Source organism: Dichomitus squalens (assembly GCF_000275845.1).
Source record: "Dichomitus squalens LYAD-421 SS1 unplaced genomic scaffold DICSQscaffold_56, whole genome shotgun sequence".
NCBI lineage: Eukaryota > Fungi > Basidiomycota > Agaricomycetes > Polyporales > Polyporaceae > Dichomitus > Dichomitus squalens.
The window spans coordinates 33,663-55,883 of record NW_006766938.1 but is presented as its reverse complement, the minus strand read 5'-3'; the positions used below and the strand labels follow the sequence as shown (position 1 = coordinate 55,883).

Genomic DNA, 22,221 nt, shown 5'->3' with positions numbered 1-22,221 from the left:
GGCGCTCTGCCGCTTGGTCCTGACCACCATCCTCTCTTTCCGACATGTCCTCTCCGAAACGGACAGCATCTCCAGCACCCAATCCCTCAGAGACTAAGCGCATACGACTTACGGTGAACCAGGGCGTGACTCCTGTCGACCCTGAAAACGCGGCCGGCAAGCGGAGCGAATTCGAACCAATCCAAGGTGGCGACGTCGGAAACCTCCCGCCCGCCCCGGCTGCTGCGGCGTCCACGGAGCCTGCAAGCGCGGTCCCCGCGCGACTTCTGAAAGCTGAAGGCGATGGAGAGGGTGGAGATGACAGCGGGGATGTGTCCATGGCGGAGGGCGCGGACGCGGCGGACGAGGAGGCCGAGTCCGCAGAAGAGAACGACGACGAGGATCCGGCCCAGCTCGAGGCTACGCGACTACGGCTTGAGGAACAAGCTCGCAAGTACCTTGCCGCTCAGACACACGAAGTCATCATACCTTCGTATGCCGCGTGGTTTGATATGTCCAAAATCCATCCCGTCGAACGGAGGGCGTTGCCCGAGTTCTTCAACTCGCGACACAGATCGAAGACCCCCGCAATTTACAAAGACTACCGCGACTTCATGATCAACACATATCGTCTGAGGCCGTCGGAGTACCTCACTGTCACCGCATGCAGACGGAATCTGGCCGGAGATGTCTGCGCAATCATGCGCGTACACGCGTTCCTCGAGCAATGGGGACTCATAAATTATCAGGTATGTTATAGTCGTCGTATCCTCAGCATATATGCGTATTCCTACACTATCTCATGCCAGATCGATCCCGACCAACGACCTGCCGCCCTCGCACCCCCTTTCACTGGTCATTTCCGCGTCATCCTCGACACTCCTCGCGGTCTCCAATCCCTTCACCCCGGAACTCGACCAAAACCCGAAGGTCAAGCTGCTACCGGTGTCAACGGCTCCGCGAAGGCCGGTTCCATTCCTACACCCGCCTCTCTCGAGCTCCGATCGTCCATATATCAAACATCCGCCAAGTCATCGCGCCCTATCCCGGCCGAGGAGGCGGCCAAGCTCGCTAACGGCGCGTCTGCGCCCAACGGGATCTCTGGAGACAACCCGACAACCATCAAGTATCAGTGCGACACGTGCGGTGTTGACTGCACGCCAGTTCGGTATCACTCGCTCAAAGTCAAGAACTTCGAGCTGTGCCCCCCGTGTTACCTCGATGGTCGCTTCCCCTCGAACATGTTCAGCGGCGACTTCGTCAAGCTCACGTCGGCAAGTGGCGCCAATGGCGTGCATCAGGTTGCTGGAGGCGGCGTGGACGATGACTGGACAGACCAGGAGATACTGCTATTGCTGGAGGGTGTGGAGCTGTACGACGACGACTGGTCAGCAATTGAAGAGCACGTCGGCACGCGGTCCGCTCAGCAGTGCATTCGCAAGTTCCTCCAACTCCCCATTGAAGATCCCTACGTCGCCGCGGAGGGCGACATGGGACCACTCCGCTTCGCGCGCGTGCCGTTCGAGCAAGCTGACAACCCCGTAATGAGCGTCGTCGCCTTCCTTGCGGGTGTCGTTAGCCCAGGACTCGCCGCGGAGGCGGCGAAGACTGCGTTGCACGAGCTGACGGACGGCGAGAAGAAGGACACAGAGGATGGGGAGAAGAAAGAGGAAGAGAGCACCGTGGAGGGCGAAGAGAAGAAGGATAAGGAGAGGATGCAGGAGGACCAGCCGAAGGAGGGCGCCGAGAGGCCAGAGGCTCCTGCGCCATCGGACACGCAGCCCGACGACATGCAAGTCGACTCTGTGGCCACGAGCGAGGCCGTCGCACAAAAGGCGACCAAGACGATCCCGCACTCGAGGGTCGTCCGCGCCGCTGAGCTTGCGCTCAAGTCCGCGTCGAAGGCCGCTGGTGCACTCGCTGACGCGGAAGACAACCAGATCCGGTCGACACTCGCGTCGCTCATCAAGCTCACGCTCACGAAGCTCGAGCTGAAGACGGCGCAGTTCGAGGAGCTGGAGGAGCTGCTCGAGGAAGAGCGCAAGAGCTTGGAGACCGCTCGCGTCGCGCTCGTCAACGAGCGGATCAACTTGAGGCGCATGCTCGACCACGTCAAGTCCGAGCTCGCGAAGCATAGCCAGAATCCCGGTCCTGGACTTGCTGCCGCCGCGGGCCAAGCGCAAGCTGTACTCGCCAACAGCACGCAAGGAACGCGCGTCACTGAGGTGCAAGGAGGTGCGCCGATGGAGGGAGGATTGGGGCCTGTGGGTGAAGGGGCAAATGTGGCTGCGCTGGGCTGAGCAGCGAACGGTGGTGCGCTATCCATGTCTACCTACGATGACTTATTTTCCGTCTCCTCGCTGTCTGATGTCCGTATTGCTAGTGACCCTTATTTGTAAATCCTTGCTTGTCAGATTATCCATAATGTTGTGTAGCGGCGTCCCAGGAAATCCTGTGACAGGGTTATGCTTTCAGATACGTTTCCGTAAGGGAACACGCAGAATTGACACACCTTGAATTCGGCTCGTGATCGCTTCCTTGGCGGAAGGAACAGCTCAGATGCGTTACATCTACTGTGACCTGTTCCCTCCATACATCCAAACGCAGCTCAGCTGAACATGTCCCTGGAACAAGAGCAGGTGTGCCCGAGCTAATAGGCAGGATTCGTGACGCAAACAAGCTCGGGAGCTTCTCCCAAATCATCTAGGTTCTGACCCATCGTTGCTGCACGCCAGATACACCGGACTATGATGCCTTACGGTGGAATAGGCGATGCGGCTCAAGCGCAAACGATACAAGCGTGTGTAAGATCGACAGTCATGTTAGTACAAATGAATATAGAGAGGTATATCCAAACCAGAGTATAGTATGAAGCCAAGCAAACCAGCAGAGCAGCGCGTCCATGTTATCCAGCCCCCACGTCTAGCGTGCCAAGCTCTTCAGGCGAAAGTCCGTTCCATCTTCCCGCAAACCCTCAACAGCCGCAGCCGCAGACGTCCACACCCACACGCGACGCAGGCATCTGCCAGTGCCGGTGAATCTCTACACTGTCGCGACCCACTCCTCGACCTGCTTCCACACCGTGTCCCGCACGCGCTCGTCCCACCACTTCATCTGCAGCACGTCGTGCGGCGCGTCCTTGACCCAGATCGTGTGCACCTCCGTCCCGTCGCGCTCCATCGCACCTACGAGCTTGGTCACCTCGCGCTCCAGCCGCTCCGCGTCCCCGAGCACCACACACGTCCGCGGGAACTCGGTGAACAGGCTCAGCCCGCGCGGCGACCCGATCATCGGGTGCGCGAGGCTCGTGGGGCTGCGCCTGTGCCCGTGCGGGGGCCCGTCCTCGTCCCCGCTGCTGTTGCCTGTGTCACTGTCGTTGCCGGTGTCGTTGCCGCTGCCGTTCACGCTGCTTTTGCCGTTCACGCGTCCCCGCCCGGAAGAAACGGTCCCTATCGTGTTCGTGGGGGTAATCTCCGGGGGCCCGACGACGAGCGGCGCGGTGGTGTCCCCGAACCCGTACGCCGTCGAATTGTCGCGCGACATCATCGGCAGAGGCGTTGCTGGGGCGCTCGCCATCGTGCGTAGAAACTGGCGGTGGTCGTCGTTGAGCTGAGCGATGGTCAGGTCCGCGACCGACGCGGCGAACGCGTCGCCATAGAACGCGGTGAGGACGCGTTGCGAAGCGGGGGAGACGTACGGGGAGTGCATCGTCTCGAGCGGGTTGTGGCCGAGGAAGGTGCGCTGGAGGAGCGCACGGGGCTCGGGGGTATCTACGAGGTAGTCGGTTTCGGCATGCGGACGTGGGACGTAGGATGAAGGCGACTCGGGGAAGGCGTGTGCTGTAGGGGCGATGAGCGATACGATGGGGACGATGGAAGAGGGTTGGCTTACATGGATCACAGGACGGAGAAAGCAGGAGGAGACCGTCTGGGGGAGGGAGGACACCCTCATCGCGAATCCAGCGCGCCAGGGCGAGGACGAGGTTCCCGCCTGCACTGTCTCCGATGAGCACAATCTTGCAGTGGGTATTGGCAATCACTTCAGACAATCGTGCGTGGATCTCGGCATTCTCTCTCTTGTCCTTGACGCGCTGGCCATAGTTTCCGTCTACGGTCAGGTATTCCACGTGGCCATTTTGAGAGGTGCCGCCGGAAGACTGGGAGCTTGACTTGCCGCTTCCCACGACAGAAAGTCGTTGATGACGGCGAACTATGTGAGCGTACACGGCCGCTGCATCTTGCACGGCCGCGGGGAACGGGGCGTGTTGAAGGAGTCGATATTCCACGGAGTGGATTTCTGTGAACGCCTTATCCTACGCGGAGATCAGTGCTAGAAGCGGCTACTGGGTATACATTGGACGTACCTTGATTAGTCGTGCAGGTATTTGGGAGGTGGGTGCGTTCTCATGCGCGGACATATGGCAGTAGCCGCCACCGTGCAAGAATATACCAATCAATGGTACGTCTCCTACGGACTCCTCGAGGTCCATCAGAGGATTTTGTGAGGGAGCCGGGGAGGACTTGTCATCCACGCAGGCAGGGATGACTTGGTGTTTGCGCGTGAGCATCATGAATAACCGAGAAGAGCAGTAGGGATGGACACGGATCGGGTAAACCCGCCTCGAATCCAGGTGTCTACCCGTGCGGGTACGGGTACGGGTCAAGTCTATCCCTGGTTCAAATAACAGGACTTACTCTTTGGACGCTCCTTCGGCCACACGAAGCACCCTACGCGTCTGAACGGAACCTGTGGGTCCGCAATGACGCCTGTACGCAAATCCTCCGGAAGAGGAGGCACCCACTCGAAGCGCGTGTACTTGAGGCTCTTCCCGCTGCACTCCTTGTCGGGGTCGCGTGTACCCCATGTGACGCCGGCGAGCTCCGTGACCTTGTATATGCGCCGGGTAAAGTTGACAGAGAGAACGCACTTGAGTGTCCAGGACGGTCGGGGGCGGCGACTGCGTGGCATGATGCTGTAGTAGACGGCCCACCAGGCACACATGACTATGGATGTGAACAGTCTCTGGAAGACATAGAAGGCCTTGAGCGGTTGCCGGGCGTAGGGCATGTCCGCCTGGTAAGTGTAGCGTTTCTTGGGAGGCATTGTTGCGGGGCCTAGGTCGCCAGAGGAGCAGTCGTGGACGTCGTCGTGGACGTGGGGTCGTGGGGAGAAAGGCGAGGGAGTGGGAGGTAGAAAAGGGCCGTGTGCGCCGACTTGACGCGGGCAGAAATAGACAGACCGAGATGGAGACTGCTAGACCCTACCCAGTGTGCCCTTGACGTCACTCACAGGCCTTATGCCGCCACAACGCAAACACACGCAAATATCTCCTGGTCGCTGGCACGACTGGCTGCGACGAGGCGCCTTCTGGGCACAGCCTCCGATCGAGCTCAGAAGATGACCGCAAATGTCCACACGTCTCGCCTCGCACGTCGGCATATCATGATGGCTGACCCTTCGGTATGCTTAGTCGTTCAAATAAGACTTGCTTACAAGCAATCACTTGAGGTATGGGAGAACTGTACAGACCAGCCAATTACAGATGAATTGTTCAAGATGTTTTGTTACAGACCTGGTGTGTATCCATGTAGAAACCATTCACAATGCAGAGGGTATAGTGAATGATTAATTCGCAAGTAATTTCCGATATCATCTTTCGCATGATTGAAACAATTGTGTTACATTGGTATTTATCCAGCAACCCAAAATTCGATAGCATTACTTAAGGCCCCATTGTACCAAACCCTTTGAACCATGCAAAAGATTATATATCGGATATAGCCTGCGAATCAACCATTCACTATACCCCGCGCATTCCGAATGATTCCTAGATGGACATACATCAGGTCCATCACAAGCCATTTTGAACAGTACATCCAAGACTGACTGAGCATTGAGCAAGCAGAAGTTAGCCTGCATATTTCTACCATATCTCGAATTACTTCAAGCGGAGTTCGTTTCGACCATGATTTACATGGGTTCAGCACATCGAATGGTCAAGCCATGATCGTGATATGCCCACGATGTCGACGACGGCTGCTTCGCTTTGATTCTGCGGCGGGCCCGGTCTCGATGGATATATAGACGACAGTCAACCTCTCACCCTCCTCTCTCTCGGAACACCATCAGCCTCGACGATATGGGTTCCCCGGTAAACGTTCTCGACGGCTACTACCTTGCCATCACGCTGTTGGTCACGGTGGGGTACCAGCTCACGGGTTTTGCCATCGCATGGACGTTTCAGGTACACGTTATAAATCTCCGACTTGGACTGGGTTGACTAACACCTGTGTGTAATCACGTTGTAGTTCGACAAGATTACGGATTTCACCGGAGGTTAATGTCTATCCCAAGCCTTTGGAGTACTGCGCGTTCGTACTAACCATATCTCCGCTCCGCACAGGCTCGAACTTCTTCATCCTCGGTACATATCCAATGCCTGTCTCGGCACAGTGGTTTACATGGCTCACCTTGAACTGCAGCGCTATTGACCCTCTTGCTGGGACAAGAGTTTCATGGGCGGAACATATTGGCCAGCGTATTCATCATGGTGTGGGCAGCCCGCCTCGCAGGTGGGACTTCAATACGCTGGTGTACAGCTCCTAGGCCGACTGATATCTACAGGATTTCTCCTGTTCCGCGTCCTTAAAACCGGGAGTGATACCCGGTTCGACGACATCAGGTCCCATTTCTTCAAGTTTTTCGGATTCTGGGTCGGTGAGTGCGCCAATGCTCGCCGCTGCGCAGCTGCTGAGTTGATCAACGCAGGCCAGATCCTATGGGTTTGGGTGGTGTCCCTCCCCGTCACAATCCTCAACTCGCCCAAAGTCTCCGCGGGGGTCGCCCCGGGGTTCGGCACGGCGAGCGACATCCTCGGCATCATCATCTGGGCCTTCGGTTGGTCGATCGAGACCGCTGCCGATCTACAGAAGTTCCGCTACAAGTCGACCAACCCCCCGAAAGAGAAGCCCATCGACGTAAGTGCCTGCTGCGCACACATGTGGGAGCTCTAATCGACACACATGCATCCAGGTTGGTTTGTGGGCGTGGTCCCGCCATCCTCCGTACTTCGGCGAGTGAGTGGCCCAGGCCTGTCATTTCTGTTCGCCGTCAGGCTGATGGGATGCCTCCCAAGGATCTTATGCTGGTGGGGCATCTGGACGCTCTCGATCGCGCCCGCTCTGGGGGGCACCCACAACTCGGGGGCTCGGTCAGCCTTGCTTGGCTCGCTCGTCTCCCCGCTGTTCACCATGATGTACGTAGACTCGTCGTTCCCCTCACGCTCCCGTGCGAACTGACCAGCGTGCCGGCCGTGCGTCACCAGACTGCTCCTGTTCGGCTCCGGGGTGCCCACAGCAGAGAAGCCCGTGGCGCAGCGGTTCTACAAGATGGCGTACCCCGAGGACGACACGCTCACCGGGCACGATCACGGCGAGCGCAAGCCTACGAACGCGGCGTGGGCGAACTACCAGGCCTACCGCGGGCAGACGTCGATCCTGATCCCGCTGCCTCCGACCATTTACCGCGCTCTGCCGCTGTGGATGAAGCGGACGGTGCTGTTCGACCTGCCGATGTACGAGTGGACTCCTAGGAGTTAGTGATGACGTGTGTTCTCGTCATCCTGGGTTTCAATTTGGTGTACTTGACCAGTCTTGAATGAAGTGGTGTCGTCGTGTGTCACTCATATTCCGAATGCCACAACTGGTCTCGTAGTTTCCAGGCTCTGGAACTTTCCTACATCGGCGCCGGCATAAGGCTTGCTGACGCTCAGTACCCGGCTATCACATAAGGAGTCTCCTTGCCTCGTGCCAAAATCGTGTCACATCCTACGTGTCGCCTTGTAATTCCTGGGCTGGGCAGCACATCCTCAGCATGGCCAATGCATGTTATCGCAAACGGGCGCTTGGGGAGTTATGTTGAGCTGACTCATCAGCGTTGCCAGCGGTCGTAGATATCTGTGTTCCCACTCTCTCACGAACTTACCAGAACAATTGTCGACCTACAGTGCTTTGCAAAAAAGATTGCAGACCGAAGCGCGCAAATTCCGGTTTGGTCCTATTTGGCCACCCGGGGAAACGCCTGCGATACCGGAAGCCTCTTTGCAGCATGGTCAATGATTCAGTTGAAAACCTACCGGAAGTACTGAGAAAGTTGTATTGTGGAGACAAAGAACGTGTTTGTGCATTTTTGCAGCAGAAAATGGGGCTCAGACTCAAGCACGGTCTTGTCGAACGGAGCCCTTGTGAGCGCCCCGGTGTCCGAAACAGGAATCCTCGCCGTAGCCGACAGGAAACAAAGCAGGGACAAACAAAAATCGCGCGCTTCGGTCTGCAATCTTTTTTGCAAAGCACTGTAAGACGCAAACTAGAGCGGTGGCGATGAACGGGACACATATAGAGGTGTGGTGGTCAGTCTCAAAATGCCCGGGAACAAAGTAGATACTGAGTCCCCCGATATTCCATAGATGACGACGTTGTTCTCCGACGCCGAACGCCAGCAATTCCGCATCGAGCCGACCCCGGACGTCGTCCAAGCCGCAGAGGACACCATCCTCTCGCACGAGCGCGAGATCGGAGGGCTAGAGGAGCGCATCGCGGCCCTGCTCAATCAAGTGCGCGATTTGCGATACGAGCAGGCGCGCCACCGCGCGGCGATCGCGCGCTGCCGTGGGCTCGTCACGCTCGCGCGGCGCCTGCCCGAGGAGCTGCTCATCAGGATCTTCGAGCTCCTCGTCGAGGACGGCTGGACGCGCGCGCCCGTCGTCGTCTCGCACGTGTGCTCCGCGTGGCGCCGGGCGGCGGGTGCACCGAAGGTGTGGGCGCATGTGTACGTGCGGTGCGACGACGCGAACGTGCACGAGCGGACGCGGTTCTGGCTGCGCATGGCGCGGGGGGCGGACCTGCATGTGACGGTCGCGGCGAGCTGGCGGATCCCGCAGTGGCAGATCGGGCAGCTGATGGGGCTGCTGGTCGAGAGGAGCGGGCAGTGGCGGTCGTTGCGGGTCGAGACGGACTCGTTGAGGCATGCGGAGCTCGTGCTCGGCCAATGTGACCGGCCGCTGCCTGAGCTGAGGAGCGTCGCGATCAAGACGGCGGCGATTGACAGCGCGGACGCCGGGGTGAACGACCTCTCGATCCTCACGGAAAGGTTTAGCGACGAGCGTGCGCCGAGGCTCGCGAGGGTCGAGTATGCGTCGTCGGTCATTCCAAGGTTTCCTATTTTCCCCGCTCACATCACCAGTCTTGCACTGGACATCTACGAGAGCAATCCGCACCGCCCGCTCTCAACCGCGTCCATCATAGAACTCCTCGAACAGCTCACGCAACTCAAGTCGCTCGCGCTCACCATGCCGCTCGCCTACGAGGCCGCATTCGTCCCACTGCCCGACGACGACCTCGAACGCGCGGTATCGCTCCCCAATCTCAATACCCTTGTCTGCTACGGACCCACCGATCTCAACGAACTCCTCCCGCATATCCACGCCCCCGCGCTCCGCCGCCTCCACATCCGCTCGTTGGAGGACGTCGGCTACCGCCAGCAGCCCGTCGGGCCTTCGCTCCTGCTCTTCCTAGAACGCTCCGCACCTCCCTTGGAGCTCCTCGAGCTGCACGACATCGACCTCTCCCCAGAGACGTTCGCAGCGGTCTTTGCCGCGCTGAGCGGAACGCTGCGCGAACTCCGGCTCCACGAGTCCAGTATCTCGGACGCGACGATCCAGCTCCTCCATGGTCCCAGGGGCCTGTGCCCGCACCTGACGAAGATCGACTTCAGATGGTGCGGGATGCTACAGGGCCGGGCGCTGGTGGACTGGGTACGAAGCCGGTGCGCCGTAGACGACATCCCGGAAGGGAGGATCGGAGAGCCGATCGAGGAGGTGGGAGTGGTGAATTGTGCATTTGTGCTGGAGGAAGACGTGATGGACCTGGCGAGGATGACGGTGTGTAGGATCGTCATGCGGGACGGGGATGACTATTGCCGTGAGTCGAACTTGAGCACAGCCTGTGAGGGACTGTGTGCTGATATCGATGTGTGTTGCAGGTTCGCGCGGCCTTGGATGCTGCAGCAACGGGAGGTATCGGACGCGGTTGCGGATGAGACACCTGACGGATCTGGCTGCTGGACGGGATACTGGCATCCGTCTAGTGTTGTAGTTAGGGTATTCTTGACACTGTGCATTTGTTCGGCGATAGGGATGCATGGATATGTGGAATCTTGCCACACAATGCTGGAACGACTAGAAAAGCCTGAAGAACACTATTGCGAGTGGTACATTAGGATAGTCCAGTATAGATGATATGTGTTTCCGCGAAGACAAGAAAAGGGTGGACAATATTGAGAATGATGTGCATACGTTCATGGCCCGGAGAGATTTTCACTATTGGCACGCAACAGTCTAGGATACTGATAATGGTTCAAATGCTTCGGAGGATGACCGTACACCCGACGACGATACCTGCCATATCGGGAGTTCCGATGCTGTGTGAATTGATGTCGTGCCGACCAAGACGCCTTTCCTCTGTCCTCTGCTGTCACCTATCGTGACGGTCAATCTCCTGCACTACGACGTGGCATTATCCCCAAACATCTTTTCCCTGACAACGTCACGATTAGTCTTCATGCCCCATGATGATCTGAGTACTATCTGGCAAGCCATGTAAAGGTCGTGGCCGGTGCCGGTATTGACAGTCATAAAGAGCACTGGCGAGTACTACTATGCGGTATCGACTACCAGACATGGGATATGGTCGAACTCAACAGGCCTTACTTAGGCAAAAAATGTTTACAGGACCGTGTTCTCAACAAACGCTGACATCCTACATTCGATGTCCTTCGGCAATCTCGACGCGAATGTGGCGCTGACATATCTGCAATGGTCTCGATCGCGAGCTGAACGAGCAGGGAAACGGAAGGCACATATACCTTTCGAGACGGGCGCGATCCGGCCCAGGGAAAGCGCTACACGCTCTCACGACGGCCTTTGCATTAGGTGCTACTAAGGAGGCATCCACTTGCTCTGGTTGTAGGGCGCGTACTTGACCTTCGGGACACGCGACCCATCTCATCTAGTATTGACTAGAGACTACGTGATTAGGTTGGCACCATCCTGCCAAGCATCCAAATTCGTTGAGGTTCCAAGGGAGTATGAAGTACGGTATAAGAGCACGAGTAACTCACACCGTTCTGGCCGTTGCTGCTCTGCCTATCAACACCTGCCAACATGTCCTTCAAACGAAGCTATATAATCGCCGCTGTCTTGGTCAATGTCCTCGCTGTCGCGGTCACCGTATGCCCCCCCTTCTGCGCCACATCCCTATATTTAAAATACTAATAATTGAACAGTCGTCTGCTCGTGCCGCACCTGGCGGTGTGAAGCTCGCTGCATTCCGCGATGAGCTCGACCGCCCCGTCTATTCCTGGACGATCAGCGAGGATGAGAAAGACCGCCTTACTGCATTGCTCGAGACGGACTTCAACGAGGCTAATGTCGCCGGAACATACGTGAACGCTCCTCCTCAGGCTTGTTCTCACTGCGGCAAGGAGACCGAGTTAATTGACTGGTATGCACATTTGGCCTCATATCTTTACTGCGCCTTGCATAAGTCCGTGAACGTGCGGATTTTTTTCTCTCAGCGTCTACCCTACCCGACCTGCCTAAACAGGCTACATCATGGTTACAAGCATGGCAGAGCTCCCCGCTGAGTCCGCTCGCTGGACTGGCATCGGCATTCCCAACTTGAAGCTTGAAGGGTGAGCATGCAATGAATCCAGTAGACTCGGCCATACTCAGAGTCATCCAGTTTTTATGGTGCGCGGAGGAGTAGCCTACAACGAGGTCTGCAGACCCGAGGGTTAATTGCCCTTGCAGGTACGCAGACCTCCCTTGTCCGGCGGACGAGGGGTAAGAGGGCTGATGAGCCGCAGTGGCCGCTGGACAGGAGGCACCAAGGGAATGGGCGCATCAGAAAATGATAGGCGAGGGGCCGGCGCGGAAGATATGAGCTTTGGGGCTCCAGATCCGGTGCAGGGCAACTTACGGGTACACAGGGCCACTTACAGGTACACGGGCACACCAAACACCATGAAGGCGGGCGCCGACGGCGGGAGGCAAGGCGGGACCTAGGAAGCGGGAAGGGGGCGGGGAAAGCGGATCGGGACACGGACGGCGGCACTTGGATCGGAGCGCAGATGGCGGGACAGGGGGACGACGGGGGGATGCGGGTCGGGAGGGGGACGGCGGGACGGGGATCGCGAGGAGGCGACCGACCGTAGCAACGTTATCATGAGCGCATCAAAGAAAGATGCGCTCAGTCGTGCGAGGAGCGCAAGGTTGGGGAGGGGGAGTTTTTTGTACACTAGCTAGCGAAGGGCCATCGGGCTATGGGCTCTATGGCATATCCTCAAAATCAGTATGTTTTGGGGGGTGCTACGTCAATACTACTCAACAACATGGGCAAGAGCTTCACTACAGCCAAGCAAATCACGTATTGCAAATCACATATTCCCGACCGCACGTTCTAGATCGATCCCTCGCCAAGCCGAATCTCTCCACTCCGTATTTCATGTGCGCGGAGCGCGCGACGATTGTTCCTGAAACTATATCAAGATAAGCACTCTACGAAACACCTTCAAAACGACGAAGCCTGCGCTCTGGCAACGGTCGGCACCGCGGGAAAGGGCGGGACAGGTGGGAGCGGAGAGGACGGCCAGAAAAGGCGGGAGGCAGGAAATGGGAGGGCGCACGGCGGGTAAGGCGAGAAGCAAAGCGGGCGATGGCGGGTCGGGGTCGGTCGGAACTGGCGGGAAAAGAGGGGAGGCGGGAGGAGAGTAGGCGGGAGGAAGCGGGAGGCTATCGGTATCAGGTATGATCATATCATCACGTGGGTTAGGGGAGAGGGAGGTCTGCGTACCTGCAAGGGCGAATAACCCTCGGGTCTGCAGACCTCGTTGTAGTCTCTACCGCGGAGATAGCTTGCATGAGGGACAGCATAGTCACTGCATGAGAAGTGAATTGGGCCCTTTCCAATTAATACATGACTTGCGACATTGTGTGCGGTCAGATTCGAGTTGCTCCTAGTGCCGTATGTGCATATCGTTGATGAGATACGTCGAGGATGTGTCACAAGGCATGTCGAAGCCTCTGCACTGACTCAGGCATGTCAACTGCACCTTGACTATGGTACCTCCCGTTCAAATCAGGGTACAGGATCTCCAGGGAGGACCAAAAGGGGCTGAAATACAGACATGAAAGTACCCGGGCACCCATATCCATACCTCATCTACCTGGGTACGCGTGTGGTCAACCAACGCCCCTTCAGTGAGGCCGTGACGCCCTGTCATGGAGTAGTCCTGTAGGCTGATATGGCCTGTTTAGGCAGGTCGGGTAGTGTAGACGCCGGAGAGAACAAAATCCGCACGTTCACGGACTTATGCAAGGCGCAGTAGATTGATACGGACATGGCTTCATAGGGTTTACACGGCATTGACGCGCGGTGTTCACTCACCTGAGTTCATCGTCGAATCGCTGAAGGAGGGGAACATTCCCAAGAATGTTCACCACGATGTCTATTGCTCTCGATGTGGACATCTGATTGCTGCCCGCGATCATACTGGGAGCGAAGGCGGCTCCCTGCATATCGCCCATGCTACGGTCCGTGCTCAGGCACCCCCATTTGGCACCGGATATAGGATACTCATGTGCATCTTAGCCGTATGACAGAGCGACAAGGACCTTCGGTGACAGCCTTCACAAGTGGGACGGCGCAGGACTTGAAGGTCATGCGCTTGTGTGGCATACATTATGGACTGCCAGGGGGCTGGAAGACGCCGCGTCTGAGTCCTAGGTGGTAGGCCATTGACTTTCTGGGCACTCTTATGACGCTTGAAACGTTGACTACATATCATCTTAGTTCGCGTTCCCAACATCAAAGATTAAAAGAGAACAACGTAGAAACTGACGGCCGTGTCTCTTTGCGCCCAGAGATACCTGCACCCTCACCGCACTTTGGCCCTGCCCTGTAGTATTCCCGAAGGAACTGTATTGTGCAAAGTGATCTGTACTTGTAGTTCATCCGTTGTGAGAATGCAGATCAATGAACGATCACATTGTCTGCAAAAGTTGGGTTCGTCTGCAGACCTAGTGCTGAGAGTTATCAATCATCATTGCCTACACAGAGACGGGCAAATTATCGAGATGATACAAAGCGTACACGTCACAGAATATCACACGATTAAACTAAGACTACATCATCGCAGATTTAGAGTTCGAAGATGGAAACGCGCCGTCTAACGAAAACGGGTACCAGATGTTGTACAGTACCGGCCGAGGGCGAACAAAGAGTTTAGAACAGAGACAGAGGGCTCGCACAGAACCATCAGTTCCTACGCGATCTCTTGCTCCGACGCGAGGTGTCGTCGCGGTTGGATGAGGTTTCGTCCCGGTCTTCATCCTCATCGCGTGACCGCTTCGGCCGGGGACGGAGCTGTCGAGAGGACGCACTTTCTGCGCCAAACGTGCGCGTAGGGGAGGCGCTTGAGCTTGAAGCACGTGTCCGACGACGGGCATGCGCAAGCGTATGCAGAGATGAGGGGCCGGCGAGGGAGGCATCGTCGGAAAGCTCGTGCAAACCGGCGGGCGCAGCTTTCTTCAGGTTCTGACGTGTCTTCGCCCGTAGCCACTTCAGCGATTTGCTGCGCTTGTCGAGACGCAGCGCGGAGGCTTTCGCACGAGAATTCGAGCTCGATGTGAGCCGTCTGCGCGTGGAGGGTCTGCCGATGGAAGTGGACAACTTCCGTGATAGTCTGGAGTCACCGTGCTCCCTGGTCGAGCGCTTGCGTCTCGGAGAAGAGGGTGAAGGGGTGATCGAAGAAGGTCCCAGAAGCGATGTCGAGGTAAACTGGCTCGAGGAGGAGGATGATGCGTACAACGAGGCAGAAGGCTGGGCGGAGATGGGCACGGCTCCTTGCCTCGCTGCGAGGCACGCAGTGACGTGTCTGGAGATGGCTAAGAGCTCCTCGTCGGTGAATTCGGACATGTTGTCCTCCTCGTATTCGTCCGGTTCATACGGCTCCGCTTCTGGATCCGCGGCGTCGTCTGCTTGAGACGGGCCCCATTCGCGGTCGACGGGGACGATGCCGCCTTCCCAATCTGAATCTTGGCGCCAGAGCGCTGTGGGCGCCACCCGTTGGAACGCGGGTTCTCGACCTATCAGCTCGGGATCCCGGCTTTCTCTGCCCTCCGGAGGGAAGAGGACATCGAGTGCGGTATTGTATGCACGACGATTAAACCTGAATCGTTGATTCAGGTAATCTAATACTTGTTGGGTGGTAGGCCGGACGTTGCTGTCTTCGGCGATATCGGTGAGCCTGGGGATGGGGCCCCACTGTACATCCCAAACGACTGTGAAAGAGGGGTGTAAGTGAACGTACGCAACACGCCTTGACGATCGGTTACGTACGATTCTCGTAGAGCGTGGAAGGGTCTCGACCCGCAACTAGCCGTCGCTCGGGCGAATCAATCGGCATCCAGCGTTCATGAAAGGCCCCTTCACGTCGTATCGGGACACGCCGTCGCTGCGAGGTGGGGCGCATGTTGGGAGCATCGCCTAAGGAACGACTCACGGTGATCATCGGAGGTATTTGCCATGGTGGATGTGGGGTAACAACCCTTCCGTCTCTCCTGCGGATAGTGCGTCTTGCAATTGGGAGGGGTACGAGCGCAAGTCCGTTCACAACAACGTTGTTGTCATCTGCGGCGTTTGAGCCAGACGCCGTCGGCGGCGGCTGTGGCTGTGATCCCAAGGCGACCAGAGGCTGGGGGTGCTGGACTAGTGCACGAAGACAATTAGAATCGCTGGTCCTAAGACAAGAGAAAGGATGCTCACTCTGGAGCTCCGCGTCGGGATCGTTGGCAGTGTCCCCATTGACTTGGTTACAGCCAGCGTCGCCCGTCTCCTCGACGACGTCGAAGAACTCGCCTTCTGGAGTGGGCTCCCGAACGAATCTGATCGCAGGACTCACGCTGGGGGAACTGATCCCGCTGTCGATGCTGACGTAGAAAGCCATCAGAAATGTAACAATAGAAGGCTATGACGGAGTGGCTCACGATGCGAACGCCACAGAGAGGGTGTTCAAGGCATCAAATAGTGCTCTCGCTCCACTTCTGATGTATTCGGTGACTGCAGACAACAATCGGGGTCATCTTTCGTATTGCTGACGGCTAGTTCAATAGGTAACATACATCGGCGACGTGTACGAGAGCGGTGGCGGTCATATTGGGGGTGTCGGGCAGAGCTTCGCAGACTGCTCGAAGCTTGATTAGCTTGAGTCCTGCTTCGGGAGATGATCATTGTGGTATGAAGGCCTCGCAAGATGTCGACCAGTTGGTACGCAGTGGCGTGCAGAGGCAGGGATTTGGTCTGGGATGACTTCCTAGGAGGGTCCACTAGCCCACGAAGGCTTATATGCGGGTGCGCCGCACCCGCTTTGTGCCTCCGTGCCACAGCCAGGCAGAGTCATATGTCATAACTGGATGGGCCACACGCCGCGTGGCAAAGCGGCAGTGTCACGAAAGCAGAGGACGGGCTAATTTCCGACTAGAAGGCAACGTGGCGAAGTCAAAGCGTGCGGAAAGCGTCTACAGATAGTCGCCTACCTGCCTCCGGGCGAGTAACCTGTGTGATTGCGGTGATGCAACATGGCACGTTGCGTCGGGCTCACTGTCGACGAATCGAGGTACCCAGTAGGTCTCACAAGTCCTTTGTTGCTGCCGGACTCTGTCCATTGTCAAGCTGCGATCCGACAATGATAGATAGATAGCGGAGGATGGATGTGACATGCCCAGCCCGAAAGGTTCCGTGGAAAGGAGAACAAAAGGCCAGCAGCTGATAGCGCCGGACCCTGGGAGCGCGTGGCACCACCAGCCTCGGGAGACGACGAAGTCCTCTCGCTCGCTAATCAATACGCTTGAATACCTGCGTTATAGAGAGAGAGAACAAGGGGGCATCAGGAGCAGGACGGCTAGGGCCTCGGGCCTCTGGCGTACTATAGGAAGCGGGCACTAGACGGCCGCTGGAACTGGGAAGCGAGCTCGCACACGTAAGTACACAAAAGTACGCTCGTCCAGCTTAACGAGCTTAACGATTGAGATCCGCCCATTCTGCGATGTGGGCCAAGAAGCAGCCTAGAACATGGAAAGGGTCAGCTATGCAATGAGAGTGGACGCGAAAGCCTTACCCTTTCTGTCCAGGATATCTGGATAATATGCGGGCGTAACCATGTGCAGCACGAGGTAACACAAGATCTTTTCCTTGACCCATATGTATCTCCATCTGACGATGTGTACACGTATTGTACATGATTCCGGTGGATGATCAAGCCGAGGACACGAAACCACTAGAATGAGATCCCCAGTCATAGTGTGGCACCTAGAGACATAGCTCGTTGTCAGCCAGAACAGACTAGACTCAGCGTCGGTTCATGTAGTCGTGAGCGAATGAGGCAGCTAAGAAGCCAAGGGCTCACAACGTTCACTGGTGGCCTCGATGTGGAGGTAAGAGTCGAGTTCAGTGACTGCTGTCGACGCGCGTTGCTTGTCTCTGTCCACGACGTCCACCATGTTCTCATCGTCTGTCCAGCCCAGCCTCGTCTCTTTGTTCTCATCCACCGGGAGCGACCCTCTCGGTCTTTTCCAAACTCACACGGACAGCACCCTCCCTGCCGACTCAGTCATTTGCCTGCTGAATGATGCGACCTCCCAGCCTGTCCCTCCGCCGCCTCAGACTCTAATCACGGCGACAGCCTTAGAGGACGATACAGCCCAACCACCAAACTACACCCTTGACCAAACCGTCTTGCACTTACAATCCCCAACGCTGCGTACGACATACATACGATGTCCGCCGGCCGCGCCGGGGAAAGCGGGCAGCAGGGCGCATCTGGGCCTGAAGCATGCTTGGATGCACTTGCAGGTTCGGAACATGGGTAGAGAGTGGGCATTTGAGGTCGGGGTGGTGGATCGATCTGGTCGAGAAGGAGTCGTGCGGTGCTCTACGTTCCAGGTGCGACGTTCTTCCCCTCAATCATATTACGTCCTTGGCTACTGGAGAGACACCGTGTTTCGATATGAATTCATTCTGTCATCCGACTGAGTGTCATGGCACCTTTGTCGCTGTCTGTGTTGTGGGAATGACTGGTAAAGTACTGCAAGCCGTGATTCGACAGGATTGGCGGGCTTCTGGTTAGCACCTCTGTCTGCTCCTTGTTCGTTCACTGACTTGTTCCACTCTGGTTGCACAGAAACAACCGAAGCTAAAGCTAGGGGTTCTGCCCCTCCTCCTGCTCCCGCTTTCGTTCCCACCGTCCTCTTCACGTCCCCTGACATCATGGACCACGATTTCACTGAACTTGCCATCTCTCCTCCCCCATTTCTCGTCTGGTGCCCTCGCTCGCGCGGATGAGGATGACGAGGAGCCATCATCTCCGTTCTCTCCTGCTAACAACCACAACGGAGGGAGGACACAGGTGCCCAGCGGAACTTTGTCACATGTCTCATACGTGAAGGTATACGCGACCTGTCGTCTGCGCAGGATCTGGTTCAACGAAGGCGGCCCGCAGCAGCGCCTCCCGTGGGAGTTTCAGCTATACGCCGCGGACAATGCGTAGTGCAGCTTGATAGTATTTCCGGATAGCATCCGACTGGGGCAAGTACGGAAGGGTTTGTCGAGGGTCTGTTCCGCTGACGAAGGGATGTAGCCTACTCGCCGACAAATTGTGCAATAGATCACGGTGTATGTCAATATCGCATGAGTGTGTTTGGTTGTCCTTCATAGTGCTGCACGGAGGAACATGGTAGGTGAGACTCCGCATTGAAGCGTTCCACAGACATCCTTCGTGCGAATCGATATCGATTCGTGTAGAGCCTAGAGCTGAAGCGACAAGCGGAGACGACAGTCTTTAGCATCCGTATCAACATCCTGTTGCCGCCGTCCTTTGCCGTGGGCAGCGAAAGATGAGCAGGAATGCGGGATTCAGACCTCGGTTTGGTAATCACGATCGCTAAATTCACTACTTTATAGGAACCCCGTGTAAACTGCTCCCGGCCTTGGAGGTCCGAGTATACGTCCCGCTGACGATGCCAGACAACTATCGGAGCTGCCCTGAGTCATGGGTGTATACACCTATTTCGTAGACAGTGGCGACGAGGGAAGATTCTCTTTGTCGCGGGGCTTCGTCCTGGTAGCCGGGGTTTCTGTCATCGCAGGCCTTGGCTTTGGTTTTGTTGGCGGCAGGCGGCACCGTGCTTTGGTGTCTGCGTGATCTCTCTCTCCGAAGAAAGACATGAGAGATTTCTGCTTCATTTTGTCTGCGTTTGCATTGGACTTAGTGGTGGGAGCCGAACTCTGAACCTTTTGAAAGCGGCCGTCTTGCAGACTTCCAATCAAACCTATGGAAGCCCAGAATTGAGCGTGGTTCACCGGAACGATCGATTCTTCGGGCAGGCCTGCTCAGAGTTGGTGTAGGCGGTGTCCGGTTGCGGATACAAATGGTAGGAGGCAGGGGGAGCTCGCCTGTGCTGGTCTTCGCCAAAGCGGATCAGATATTACTCAAACCCCCATAAAAGACAGCCAGAAGACGCGCATGACCTGGGTTGCCGTTCGCGCTGTCTGGAGGCGCTCGTGTATATATCGTGGAGGGCGATCGGTATTGAAAATGATATTGCCTGGGTCTGACAGACGTGCCAGTGTCCAACCACGAGCACAAGCCAGCGATGAATTGACACGAGGCGGTATGTCGAATGCTCACCTGTTCGACCGGTTACTTCTTTGCGCTGTGACTGTACTCCCTGCTAACCAAGCGTTGGTAGCTCATATATAGCCTCGACTACCACACGAGCCGCTGTGGTCGCGCACAGAAAACACCAAACATCGAGGACGGACCGGAAAAGACAATACGGTCAGCTGCATAACCAAGTGCACACTATAGGTTTGCGGGATCCGTCGCTTCCCGGGTCGATCTATCAGCGAACGCGAGCAGTGTAGGAGACTGGGTACTCACGTCGTCTATGCTGTTTCCCAGCCATCCGGAACTGGTAAGCCGTAGATCTTAGGAAGCCTACGCCAAATGGCGCAGCGCTGCTCTTTCTCCCGCTCACACAGAGCCTCCATGCATGCGGTGCAGAGCGTGACATGGCTTGACTCCGTCCACTCGTCATACATGTCCTCCCAGGAATGCAAGAGGGTGTGTCGCTCCGAAGAAGCGCTCGCCAGCGCATGGAATTCCGCCAGGCATACTTCACAGGAGTTAGGGGCAGTGCATTCCCAGCTACTGGCGAACTGGAAGATCCGAGCGAGAACGGTGCTGGTTTCTTCTCGGAGTATTCCGTAACCATCGATGCACCGTTCGAGACGTTCGACCGTTCCGTCTGCGCGGGTCCAACCGTGGGCGAGAACACTTGCATCTAAGGAACAAAGATACAGCGCCACAGGCAACATGCCAGGATTGTTGGCTAGCCTCGCGAGCTGGACAACGCCGATTCCATGTGCGTAATTCGTTTCGAAAGGAGCATTGCCATCTTTCCACTGCTCGAAATCGTCGGTAAAGAGCAGCTTCAAGCAGGAAACAGCTTGGCGTTCGACGACATCCATCTGATACTTGTGCCCAAGGCGTGTCAAGGCGAAGAGCTGTTCGAATGTGTAGCAATTCTCGTCGTGCGACAAGTATATGCTGGGAGATGGGTACATCAACGGCACTCCATACGTGCTCGGAGGATAGTAAGACTCACGAGATGCTCGTCTTGGGTATCAGGACACGCGATAGATATCTTAGATCCAAAGGCGAGTCGGACAAACGGACCACAGGACAGCCATCTTAGAGCTGCTCTGCATCAGGACGAGCAGTAGCTAGCATGTCGGAGAAGACAAGTGACTGGGCCGCGAGGAGGCCTCGGTAAATCTTGAACGCAGTCTTGCCAGCGATCAATACGATGTTTCCGTCCTCGAGCCAGAACTCCTTGTCTTGCACCACATCTTCCAGCGATCGCGTCCCTCCGCTGTCATCGTCCGGCCGTGCACGTTTAGATAGTCTTGTACCCTCGAACGACATGAGAATAGCTCAAGGTGAACAGTTGAAGGCAGCCGAAAGAACGTCATTAATTGCGCTCCTTCCCAGCACACAAGCGCCTCCTCGGACATTGCCGAAGGATCCAAATGGATCTTTCTCTTTCTCGCCCAAGGCCACCTCTGACTTCTTGGCCCGTTGAATCATCCGAGTGGCGCAAGAGTTATGCTCTTGAGCTTGAAACATGCCCGGTCCAGTACCCAATTTCAGCATCGTAAGCTAACTGTATAAAGTCGCCTTCGACTTCGCTGACGAATGCTAGAAATTACAGTGAGGATTCTTGTTGTCCTTTGAGTAGGGGATTCTCGGCACCTCAGTCCCTTGTTTTTTCCGAACACGCGCTGCTTGATATGTTGCGACACTCATGAGCAGGTGCCTCCACCAGGTTGCAACTCCGACATCTCTGTACATGAACGAGGGAAAGCCTACCTTGACTAGCCCTACTCGCGACCTTGCGCTTGTGACACCTTCCCCCATCTCTTTCCTTCACAGCAAGAATATGCTCGGCTTCTTGGGTAGTATACTGCGCCCCTTCCAGCGGACGCGAAGAAACCTCAAATCATGGCCCGGACGTCGGTCCGGCCCGACGCAAGACGACTGTTCTTGGCACTCGGTCAACACTACATATCATCATTGCGGGAAAGGGATCTCTTATACGAAGCGCTTTTTTGTTTCGATCAACAGGAGGAACACTTTCTTCCGAGTCCATCGGAGGAAGGCAGGACGTCCAGTACAGTCGACACCCTCCTAACCCATACCCCTGGTAACCCATAAACTCCCGAAACCCATAAGATTTTGGCTTTCCCAAGTCGGGATAGGGGGAATTCGACCCCATAACCCATAGGCCCCTGGTACCCAATAACCCATAGCTTTCTAGGGCCCAAAACCCATACGGTAATAGGGCTCACATTGAGATTACGCTCATCGATAACCTTTGCAATACTCGATGCATGCTTCCCAGAGTCCTCCCAGTGTCCATCCATGCTCCGACCACGTTGTGGGTAGGTGAGTCTGTTCGAAATCTCATAGCGCTCTCTCAAAGGGTCAGTAGACGCCTTTCCAGCGCTCGCTAACTGGGACTAATCAGGGGCGCTTATGAGGCGCTTAAGTTCTCGCAGCCCATAACCC

At 56.5% G+C, this 22,221-nt stretch overlaps 8 protein-coding genes across 8 annotated transcripts; 5 read left to right on the top strand and 3 right to left on the bottom strand.

Annotated features, from left to right (window-relative positions):
• The first annotated feature begins 9 nt into the window (after positions 1-9).
• Positions 10-2,503, top strand: DICSQDRAFT_92331 (SWIRM-domain-containing protein). Its single transcript, XM_007369806.1, has 2 exons — positions 10-728; positions 789-2,503. Exons 1-2 carry the CDS (start codon positions 45-47, stop codon positions 2,277-2,279), a joined length of 2,175 nt encoding a protein of 724 aa, XP_007369868.1. The 5' UTR covers positions 10-44; the 3' UTR covers positions 2,280-2,503.
• A 223-nt stretch (positions 2,504-2,726) lies between these two features.
• Positions 2,727-5,160, bottom strand: DICSQDRAFT_183237 (alpha/beta-hydrolase). Its single transcript, XM_007369805.1, has 4 exons — positions 4,674-5,160; positions 4,343-4,524; positions 3,871-4,291; positions 2,727-3,818 (listed from the first exon to the last, which is right to left on the bottom strand). The coding sequence occupies exons 1-4, from the start codon at positions 5,080-5,082 to the stop codon at positions 3,022-3,024; spliced, it is 1,809 nt and encodes a 602-aa protein (XP_007369867.1). The 5' UTR covers positions 5,083-5,160; the 3' UTR covers positions 2,727-3,021.
• An 861-nt stretch (positions 5,161-6,021) lies between these two features.
• Positions 6,022-7,660, top strand: DICSQDRAFT_92324 (uncharacterized protein). The gene is made up of 9 exons (XM_007369804.1): positions 6,022-6,223; positions 6,288-6,315; positions 6,383-6,403; positions 6,462-6,551; positions 6,604-6,696; positions 6,748-6,956; positions 7,012-7,055; positions 7,115-7,234; positions 7,304-7,660. The coding sequence occupies exons 1-9, from the start codon at positions 6,119-6,121 to the stop codon at positions 7,575-7,577; spliced, it is 984 nt and encodes a 327-aa protein (XP_007369866.1). The 5' UTR covers positions 6,022-6,118; the 3' UTR covers positions 7,578-7,660.
• Positions 7,661-8,443: 783 nt separating this feature from the next.
• Positions 8,444-10,130, top strand: DICSQDRAFT_149819 (uncharacterized protein; the record flags this gene model as incomplete). The annotated part of the gene is made up of 2 exons (XM_007369803.1): positions 8,444-9,956; positions 10,018-10,130. 2 exons carry the CDS (start codon positions 8,444-8,446, stop codon positions 10,128-10,130), a joined length of 1,626 nt encoding a protein of 541 aa, XP_007369865.1.
• Positions 10,131-11,197: 1,067 nt separating this feature from the next.
• On the top strand, positions 11,198-11,635 carry DICSQDRAFT_174010 (uncharacterized protein; the record flags this gene model as incomplete). The annotated part of the gene is made up of 3 exons (XM_007369802.1): positions 11,198-11,263; positions 11,320-11,537; positions 11,611-11,635. 3 exons carry the CDS (start codon positions 11,198-11,200, stop codon positions 11,633-11,635), a joined length of 309 nt encoding a protein of 102 aa, XP_007369864.1.
• A 2,489-nt stretch (positions 11,636-14,124) lies between these two features.
• On the bottom strand, positions 14,125-16,573 carry DICSQDRAFT_140387 (uncharacterized protein). The gene is made up of 5 exons (XM_007369801.1): positions 16,217-16,573; positions 16,082-16,154; positions 15,861-16,024; positions 15,435-15,803; positions 14,125-15,376 (listed from the first exon to the last, which is right to left on the bottom strand). Exons 1-5 carry the CDS (start codon positions 16,323-16,325, stop codon positions 14,352-14,354), a joined length of 1,740 nt encoding a protein of 579 aa, XP_007369863.1. The 5' UTR covers positions 16,326-16,573; the 3' UTR covers positions 14,125-14,351.
• Positions 16,574-17,591: 1,018 nt separating this feature from the next.
• DICSQDRAFT_69527 (uncharacterized protein) lies at positions 17,592-18,639 on the top strand (the record flags this gene model as incomplete). Its single annotated transcript, XM_007369800.1, has 2 exons — positions 17,592-18,035; positions 18,274-18,639. 2 exons carry the CDS (start codon positions 17,592-17,594, stop codon positions 18,637-18,639), a joined length of 810 nt encoding a protein of 269 aa, XP_007369862.1.
• Positions 18,640-20,036: 1,397 nt separating this feature from the next.
• On the bottom strand, positions 20,037-20,717 carry DICSQDRAFT_69531 (uncharacterized protein; the record flags this gene model as incomplete). The annotated part of the gene is made up of 1 exon (XM_007369799.1): positions 20,037-20,717. One exon carries the CDS (start codon positions 20,715-20,717, stop codon positions 20,037-20,039), a length of 681 nt encoding a protein of 226 aa, XP_007369861.1.
• Positions 20,718-22,221: the final 1,504 nt, after the last annotated feature.